The 10,761-nt window shown below is 34.8% G+C and overlaps 1 protein-coding gene across 3 annotated transcripts in view; it reads left to right on the forward strand.

Moving 5' to 3' along the window:
- Positions 1-9,189, forward strand: part of Tspan12 (tetraspanin 12) — a 68,759-nt gene extending 59,570 nt beyond the window's left edge. For all 3 annotated transcript variants that reach the window (XM_020162413.2, XM_074064451.1, XM_074064443.1), the window contains one exon: positions 7,622-9,189. In XM_020162413.2, coding sequence (XP_020018002.1) covers positions 7,622-7,927 — 306 coding nt within the window. In that variant the 3' untranslated portion in view covers positions 7,928-9,189. The remainder of the gene's footprint in view (positions 1-7,621) is intronic.
- The last annotated feature ends 1,572 nt before the right edge of the window (positions 9,190-10,761 follow it).

Here is a 10,761-nt window from a genome sequence, read left to right on the forward strand (position 1 = left end):
AAGATGAAAGCAAACAAAACCACAAGAGGACAGGAAATATCAAACCACAGGAGAAGAAAAGACAAGTAATCAGAGAGTAGCATTGATTTGGCTGCACACAATCAAATCCTTAAACAACAAAAACAACTAAATGACAGGAATTACCACATACCTATCAATATTAACACTAAATGTCAGTGGACTGCACTCCCCCATCAAAAGACACCTTTTGACAAGCTGGATTAAATAGAAAGATCTGACAATCTGTTGTTTACAAGATACCCATCTTATTGACAGAAATAAACAATTGCTTAGGGTGAAAATGTGGAAGAAGATTTACTAAGCAAATGGTCCCCCAAAATAGGCAGGAGTGGCAATACTTATATCAGACAAAGTAGACTTCAAACTTACATTGGTCAAAAGAGACAAAGAAGGTCACGTATACTAATGAAAGGTGCAATACATCAAAAGGAAATAACAGTTATCAATCAATATGCACCCAATGTGTATGTTTCATCAAACATACATAAAAGGACTTAAAAGCACATATAGACTCCAACACAATGGTAGTGGTAGACTGTAATACCCCTCTATCACCAATAGGTCATCCAAACAAAAAATCAACAAAGAAATCCTAGAACTAAGTGACACCCTAGATCAAATGGACCCAACTAATATCTACAGAATATTTCACCTGACAACAGCACAATGTACATTCTTCTCAGAAGCCCATGGGACTTTCTCCAAAATAGATTATATCTTAGGGCACAAAGAAAGCTTCAACAAATATAAGAAGATAGAAATAACTCCCTGCTTTCTATCTGTTCACAATACAATAAAACTAGAACTCAAGAACAAAAACAACAGCAGAAAATATTCAAAATAGTTGGAGACTGAATAACACATTGCTCAAAGATCAGTGGGTCATAGAAGAAATAAGAGAGGAAATCAAAAGTTTCCTGGAAGCTAATGAAAATAAAAACACCACATACCAGAAACTATGGAACACAGCAAAGGCAGTCCTAAGAGAAAAGTTTACAGCCATGAGTGCATATATTAAAAGGACAGAAAGATCTCAAATAAATGATCTAATACTATATCTCAAACTCCTAGAAAAACAAGAACAAGCAAAACCCAAAAAGAGCAGGAGAGAAATAATAAAAATAAAGGCTGAAATTAGTGAAATAGAGACAAAAAGAAAAAAAAATACAAAGAATCAACGAAACAAAAAGCTGGTTATTTGAAAAGATTGACAAGCCCTTGGCAAATCTGACTAAAATGAGGAGGGAAAAGACATAAATTATTAAAATCAGATACAAAAAAGGGGAGATAACAACAAACATCAGGGAAACCCAGGGAATCATCAGAGACTACTTTGAGAACCTATGTTCCAATAAATTTGAAAATCTTGAAGAAATGGGCAAATTTCCATATTAACCACTTAAACAAATCTATAACATGCAACGAAATTGAAGCAGCAATAAAGAGTCTCCCAAAAAAGAAAAATCCAGGACCTGACATTCTCTTCTGAATTCCACCAGACCCTTAAAGAAGAACTAACATCAACACCCCTTAAACTTTTCCATGAAATAGAAAGGGAAGGAACACTGCCTAACTCAGTTCATGAAGCCAGTTTTACACTCATCCCAAAACTGGACAGGCCAATCTCTTTTAATGAACAATGATGCAAAAATCCTCAATAAAATAATGGCAAACCAAATCCAACAACATATCAGAAAGATCTTTCACCATGACCAAGTTGACTTCATTTCAAGGGTGCAAGGATGGTTGAACATACACAAATCTGTAAATGTAATACAGCACATTAATAGAAGCAAACACAAAAACCACTTGATCATCAATAGATGCAGAAAAAGCCTTTGCTAAGATTCAACACCATTTCATGATAAAAGCTATAAGAAAACTAGGAATAGAAGGAATGTACCTCAACATTATAAAGGCTATATATGACAAAACTGTAGTCAACGTTATACTTAATGGGGAAAAACTGAAACCATTTCCCCTAAAGTCAGGAATGAGACAAAGATGCACATTCTCCCCACTCCTATTCAGCATAATCTTGGAATTCCTACCCAGAGCAATAAGGCAAGAAGGAGAAATAAAAGGAATACAAATAGGTAAAGAAATAGTCAAAGTATCTCTATTTGCAGATGACATTTTCCTATACTTCAAAGACCCAAAAAACTCCACCCCAAAATTCCTTGATGCCATAAATAGCTTCAGCAATGTAGCAGGATATAAAATCAGCTTACAAAAATCAATGGCCCTTCTGTACACCAACAATGAACAAATTGAGAAATGATACAGGTAAACAATTCCATTTACAATAGCATCAAAAAAAAAAAATCAAACCCCTAGGAATAAACTTAACAAAGGATGTAAATGACCTCTATAAGGAGAACTACAAACCACAGAAAAAAGAGATCAAGGAATACAACAGGAGACAGAAAGATCTCCCATGCTCATGGATTGGCAGAATCAATATAGTAAAAATGGCTATACTACTAAAAGCAATCTACATGTTCAGTGCAATTCCAGTCAAAATCCCAATGACATTCATCACAGTGATTGAAAACTCTACCCTAAAGTTCATTTGGAAATACAAAAGATGGGGAATAACCAAGGCAATACTGAGCAAAAAAGAGCAACACTGGAAGTATCACAATACCCGACTCCATACTATACTACAGAGCCATAGCAATAAAAAACAGTATGGTACTGGCACAAAAACAGCTATGAAGACCAGTAGAACAGAATAGAGGACCCAGATGTGAACCCACACAGCTATGCCCACCTTATTTTTGAGAAAGGTGTTGAAAACATACGATGGAGCAAAGACAGCCTGTCCAACAAATGTTGCTGGGAAAAGTGGTTATCTGCCTATAGAAAACTGAAACTGATACTAGTACAGGGTGATAGGTCTCACCCTGTACTAGTATCAACTCAAAGTAGATTGAGGACCATAATATCAGACCTGACACCTTGCAGTTAGTATGGAAAGAGCAGGGAATACTCTGGAAGCAGTAGGTATAGGCAAGGACTTCCTTAGTAAAACTCAAGTGGCCCAGGATCTAAGACAAAGTTTGGACAAATGGGACTACATAAAATTAAAAAGCTTCTGCACAAGAAAAGAAATGGTCTCTAAATTGAAAAGAGAGAGTGGGAGAAAATGTTTGCTAGCTGTATATACATCAGATAAAGGACTGATAACAAGATTATACAGGGAGCTCAAAAAACTAAATTCTCCAAAAATCAATGAACCAATAAAAAAGTTGGCAACTGAACTAGCCAGAACTTTTCAAAGGAAGAAGTCCAAATGGCCAAAAACACATGAAAAAAATGTTCATCATCCCTGGCCATAAAGGAAATGCAAATCAACACCACACTAAGATTCTACTTCACTCCTATTAAAATAGCTACTATCAAGAACACCACCAACAACAAATGTTGGTGAGGATGTAGGATAAAAGGAACCCTCATACACTGCTGTCATATGATCCAGCAATACAACTCCTAGGGATATACCTGAAGGAATGTGACTCAGGTTACTACAAAGGCACCTACACACCCATGTTTATTGTAGCACTATTCACAATAGCCAAGTTATGGAAACAGCCAAGATGCCCCACTACTGATGAATGGACTAAAAAAATGTGGTATTTATACATAATGGAATTTTATTCAGCCACAAAGAATGAAATTTTTTCATTTGCAGGTAAATGGATGGAACTAGAGAACATTGTCTTAAGAGAAGTTAGCCAGGCTCAGAAGGTCAAAAATCATATGTTTTCTCTCATATGAGGATTATAAACCTAAAACAAATGCAATAATATTATTGGACATGGGTCATACACTAAAGGGAGAATGTGCACAGGAGGAATAGGGAGACAGAAGGAAACCTTAAACTTGAATGTGGTTGATGTGCTCACTGTAAAGGAGTGAATATAGTAGTCTTAAACTGGCAGAGGCCACTGTGGGAAGGGAACTAGGAAGTCGTGAAGAGGTTTGGCAGAGATGAACCAATTAAGGTTGTAATACACATGTGCATGAAAGCAATGCTAAGAATCTCCCTGTATAGGGAGATATTTATCTTGAACTAGCAAAAACTCTATGTCTTTCTTATTATCTCGTATGTTTTCTCTTCCACAAAATCAGAGAACAAGAGGTGGAACAGGTTCTGCCTGGAAGTGGTGTATAAAAATAATGTGTACATATGGGAGTCAATGTAAAAATGATAAAATAAAAAAAGAAAAATTTTTGTAATCCCCAGAGAATATTGAAAGAGTAAAAATAAAATGTTAACTAACCTATACTATTTGGAAGTGTTCAATCATCAGCATATATATTCTTTGAATGCCTTACCATTTTTACCCATTGTTACTAATTACAGTGACTGTGTTGTACAATCGATTGTTTGAATTTATTTTTCCTATCTAATTGAAATTTTGTGTCTTTGAATGGTTTTCCTTTCATTCTGAAAATTATTGTAATTATCATCAGCAAAATATTATCTTTAATACTAATTCTTTATATTCATTAGTGACCCATCTTTGCCCTAAAAACACAGGTAAGAGATCAGCTAAACTTTATCTAAGGTCATTTTATATTAATTTCTTGAAAAACAGGTATGAGGATTTGTTGCTACATTGCTTAGTAATGTTAAATGAAGTATCCATATAAATTAATTTTCTGTGTCTGAGGCCAAACCTTTTGAATTTAACTGTTTTTGAAGTGACTCTTCAAAAATGTTACATATTTCTGTGCTTACTCAGGAAGGTAGCGATCTCGTGTCTCAATGTCAGGTAATCATTTTAGGTAGTCACTTCATTGTCATGAAAAAACAGTGATAGGTACTTTGGCTCTAGCAGATAAGGGCTGTGACAAAATACTGTGATTTAGATGTTTTCATACTCTAAAAAAAGTGTTATACCTCATACTTTTCCATAAGTATCTGCTGGTCATAGGTATTGCATCTATTTTTAATTTGAGTTTGCTGATCTATAGCCTCAAACACAGATAAGAGCTAGTACCTACTGAGTTCTTACTATGTGCTAGACTTCATTCTAAGTGTTTGCTCATTTAATCCTCCTAACATTCCAAACAGGTGGGTACCATTACTATCTACATTTTGACATGAAAAAACTGAAGTACAGAGTGATACAGTATTTGCCCAAAGTCATATGACTTACAGGAGCACAGCAGGGATGTGAAATCAGACTCCTCATTCTTCAGTTCATGATCTTGACTCTCATACTATCTATACTGTAGTCTATATAAATGCTTCTTAAAATTACACATAAACTTAAGGGCGATTGTGCCTGAGTGGAATTCTTTGTAATATATTTGAACTTCGGTGGATTGTCTTTGTGGCATGTATTTTGATTTCCCACAGATTATTTGTGTATGTCTGTGTGTGTTCATATTTCTTGCGTCTATATCAATCAGGTAAGATAGCCAGAGATGTGACTTTATTAAACCATTGTTATATACTATAAAATCTTAAATATTTTAATTTCACTTTTGATAAAATTTATGAACTTTTACTGATCTTTTGCTGTTAATTTTTATTACATGGTATATTAGGAAAAAATTTTCTGATTACTGTTACATGATTTTAAAAATTTCTCTAGAATAGTATCTTATTGGGGTAGAGTTATCAATATCTTTGGAAATTAAAGAACTATTTATGATTATTTCCTCCATAGTATATGCCTTTTAACTACTGATTAGATAGCGTTGTTTTCCTTGGCTTAGTGAGTTCTTTGGGAAATCCAGACAAAAACACAAGGAGGCAGTAATTTAAATATGTATGATTCCCTTCTGTTCAGGTAGCTGCCTCTATAGGATAAGGGCCAAGTCACTTTTACTGGAAACTCCGAATAAAAGCTTTCAAAGTCAAGTTGTTTTTGGAAAGTAATTTTTCAAGGCTGCCTCACATTTCTCCATCATGAGAGCAGAGGCACTGGACACCTTTGTTCTGACATTTCAAGGGGTGTGTGTACAGAAGACAGCCTTGAGATAGTGTCTTCATTCATGGAAAATGACAGGTTTGTATACTGTCCAGTGTAGTAAAGATAATTATTCTCCTCAAAGTAAAAGACAGGTGCCTTTACTGCCAATTATGAAACATTAGGGTTCTTTATAAGTTTGAGCTTCTCCCATAATCCAACCCACAGTATGTACAGATATCATCTGTCCTTCATGTTATCCTTGAAACTTAAGGAACTTAATATATTCTCTGACAGTTGCTTTTACTACAAGTAATATAGTCCCTTGTCTCTATCTTCTGCCAGAAGAATCCATGGAATTGTGACAAGCTAATTTGTTTGCTTCCAAGTAGAGTAAAATCTCAGACTCTTCAAGGTTCTTGCAATTTTTTATAAAGTATCTCCCCAGATTGTCACCTTAATTTACTATTAGTTTTCCTTTTGAATAGTGAATTATCATTTCGTTGCTTTGGGTTTACTAGAAATAAGGAATCAAATTTGGTCATCTGAGATACTGGTTTTTAAAGCTAAGGCAGGGCTGGTGGAGTGGCTCAAGCAGTAGAGTGCCTGCCTAACAAGTGTGAGGCCCTGAGTTCAAACCCACATGTCTCCAGAAAGAAGGAAGGAAGGAAGGAGGGAGGAAGGAAGAGAAGGAGGGAAGGAAAGTATTTGGATGCATTGGTCCCTCAAGAAGGTGACATGACAGTTGTTCCTTGGAGTTTACCTTCTTTTTTTTCTTCCTTCCCCGTTTTTCTTTGTTATAATTTTTCCTTCTAATTTTTCCCTCTCTTCTTCCTCTTTTCTATCTACCATAGAAACTCCTTAGCCTTTTGTACATGAAACTAAGCACAAATAAAAACTTTTCTGTTTTTATTTCTTAAGTCACATGTGTCTGACCTGTTTAGGAGCTAAATATATGTTTCAGACCTTACCTAGTAGAACTAGATACTGGGTCATGGCAATAATTCCCCCATGTATATTTTTGCTATAAGCAGTGAATAGAGGTGGGAGAAGGGAGCAGGTTGATTTCTACTCATTACTATGTTTCAGCAGCAGACTAGGGAATATTCCTGATCCTTGGGCAAAAATCTTTGACCAAGTGAGCTATAATTCAACAGTGGATGCAAATAATAATAATAATAATTTTGTAAAATTTTGGATCAGTATAGATCAGAGGCCTAGACTAGCCTCATGTCTTTTGGTGTTTATTAAATTTCACTGGACTATATCTACCTCCATTCATTTACATACTACCTGTGGCTGCTTTCATATTATAGTGACAGAAATTGTACTTCCAACAGAGATCATATGGCCTATAAAGCCTACAATATTTACTATGTAATGCTTTACTTACACAAAAAGTTATTTGCCATCCCCTTCTCTGAGTGTTGACTTTTATGCCTTCAAGTCTCAATTTCTGGATGTATTTAAAACCAAATAAGGGGTAGCCTGGTCCAGATCAGCTAGGCAGGCTTATCAAAAGGTACATACTACTCTCCTCCATCTTTTCATAAACTTTCCCTATTGAGTCACTGTCTTAAACCTTATGACTTTAACTGACCCAAATATTTGTTTTCACTATTTTTGATACTCTGTGACATATCCAAAGTAATTTTATGTCTTTTCTTTAACAGGGTTGTGGAAAGAAAATGTATTCCTTTTTGAGAGGAACCAAACAATTACAAGTACTAAGGTTTCTGGGGATCTCCATTGGCGTGACACAAATCCTGGCTATGATTCTCACCATTACTCTGCTCTGGGCTCTGTATTATGATAGAAGGGAACCTGGGACAGAACAAATGATGTCCCTGAAGAATGATACTTCTCAACACCTGTCATGTCACTCAGTAGAACTGTTGAAACCAAGCCTTTCGAGGATTTTTGAACACACATCTATGGCAAACAGCTTTAATACACACTTTGAAATGGAAGAATTATAAAGAATGTCAAAGAAGGAACCACAAACTTGTTTTTATGGGACTTGTGAATTTTTGAGCACATATCTGTCTGTTTCAGAAATTTGTTGGCATAAAATTACTGCCATAAAAGAATTCCTGGGCGTATAATTTTCTAGTCTTTAAAACAAAGAGGGATAAGTTTCATATGTCACCACCCAGACAATAATTGATGATTTTTATAATGCTGAGAACAGATATAATATCCACTTTACAGCTTGCGTAAGATTCTTCTGAGCAGTTATGTTTTGAAGTGGTGTGGCTTGATCAGCATTTCTTCATTCGTGTAAATGGGTCACATATGTAAGATTTGAGCTATAGAAAAGATTGATTTACATCTACCAACTAGTATCTAAACTACCAATCAACTGCTAACATAGAAAGTTAGACAGTACTAATGACTTAATACTTGGCATATATTGTGTTGAGGGTGACTAGATTATACACAATTATATAAGAAAAACTTTCAAGTTTGGTTACTACCTAAATGTGACTTTTGTTGATTACTAAAATAATTCTTACTACTTCTGAGAGCAAACTAACACATTGTCTTAAACTGATCAGGGATATATTTGTATATAAGTCTGTGCTAAGTCTGTATAATTCAGTAGATTTCAGTTCTTTCAGTGTTAAGAATAACAGTTGTGAAAAAGGATAAATTTGTTCTGTGTAGCACCATTATTTTTAGGCTTTCTTGATAATAGAGATTTTAAATTCTGTCTTGGTCTGTATTACATCATAACTGTTAATTTAAATACTTAACTACTAAAATTACCAGTGTGATAAATAGGAATCATTATAATTCTCAATGTAGTGTAGTCTCTAGGAAGTATTAACAAGAAAATTTACACATAACTTCAGCAAAATTTGGATGTCATTTTTTCCCAAGGGAGGACTTTTTGATAATAAATGCCTTTTAAAAGAGCTTGTAATTGCCTTTTCCAAACAAGAAGCAACAGTGTCCAAGTCAATATAATTCTACAGAGAATAGTTTTCTTTTTCTCCAAAAAAATGCTTGTGAGAATCATTAAAGTAAGTGACAATTTAACTAGAGATTATCTTTGCTTTATTTCACTGACTAATATACTGTGGTGAATTACACAGATTATTGAATTTTTTACAAAAGTAAAATATATTTATTTGAAATGGGAAAAGTGCATTTTACTGTATTTTGTGTATTATGTTTATTTCTCAGATTATGGAAAGGAAATTGAAATGAGTGTCAATAAATATTTTCATGAGATTAACACTTTGAGCCTATTTTTATACTTTACAAGCACCTTTACCACTAGAAAGAGTATCAGCAGGGGATATGAGAAAGATTGGTTCCAAACTCTGGAACTCTGGAGTTTATGCAAGTGTATCTTCACCGAGAAGAGAGAAAAGATGACTGCTTATTTTTCAACCTTGCTTTTTAAGTGAAAAATAATGTAGCTTGGTATAATATAAAAATATGTCTACTTATGTTAATGTACCTTATTGAAGTTTTTATATCCCAGGTTTTTATGTTTATTATTAATTTTTAAAAGAAAATGAATCTAACTAGGTATGGTGATGCATATCTGTAGTCTCAGCTACTTAGAGGCTGAGGCAAGAGGATCATTTGAACCTAGGAGTTCTAGGCCAATGAAAGAGAGAGAGAAAAGAAAGAAGTAGAAGAAAGGAAAGAAGAAAAAAGAAAGGAAGAAAGAAAGGCAATCACCCTAAGCAATGCAATATTTGAAGTTAACTGGCATATTTAAAATTTTCCAAAGGTGTAAATGAAAGCTAAGTGAATTGCTTGCTCAATCAGAACCCAAAGAACCCCCTTTTATAACACCCCACCTTCCTAGAGTTTCACCTGTAATACCCAAGCAGCTGAGATAGCTATGAGTTTTATTTGAATTGTTTGGACAAGGGTCAAATTTGGTTGTGTTTCTCTTGATGTGTCTCATAGTCATACAAAGAACAAGCTTATATTAAGATTAGTTTTTTTAAAAGTCCACAAATTATAAAAGCTGAATTCCACATTTTCAGACTAGATATTTGGATATATTACCAGATTTACTACTCTCTAGAATAGTCACCATAAATTTAAACAGTCATCTTATATATAATACATTTGCTTAATGGGAACAAATGACATTTATAGCAGTGGTCCACAAAGGCCTCTTATGGTAGCAGTGCACCTGGAATAATAAAACTGCAAGGAACTTTAAAAAGTGTATTTAATGCTGTTGAGCTGAGGGAGTCCATTGTTTGGGTATAGTGCAAACAAAACTGTTAACTGTGTCTTTGGGAATTTTTGAAAGCTTTCTTTGGTAAAATCATGATTTTTAAAGTCAAAATATAAGATGATTATTTTTAGACTGGTTAAGAGGCAATTCACAGTGCCCTGGAGACATAGAGATGGCAATTAGGGATGATGTCTGTTTTTAAGCCCTGTAAAATCTGTGTTAGAGATGCTTGTGATAACCACAGGAAAAGAAAATAAAGAACACGTGAGCAGGGACATACGTGGAAGAAGAGACTGAGGAAAGTGGAATTAAGCAGTTACACCAAGAAATTGACCTTCAAGCTGAGTGTGGAAGGAGGCGTAGAGCTTAGCTAGCTCATGGAGAACATTCCATGAGCCGTGACTCTGAGGTAAAAATAGTGTACATTATGTTGGGGACATGACCTGCAGGTCAATGTGGTTAGACAACATAGACTACTTGGGGGAAAATCACCATGGGAAAGGAAATAGGTGAAATTTGGGTTTGGGGCTTCATTTTGTAGGTTGAGTGGAGAGTCCTGAAGTGTTTTCAGAAAAAGAAATAATAACACATTTCAGAAACTTC

The sequence above is a fragment of the Castor canadensis genome, chromosome 2 (genome assembly GCF_047511655.1).
Source record: "Castor canadensis chromosome 2, mCasCan1.hap1v2, whole genome shotgun sequence".
Classification (NCBI taxonomy): Eukaryota; Metazoa; Chordata; class Mammalia; order Rodentia; family Castoridae; genus Castor; species Castor canadensis.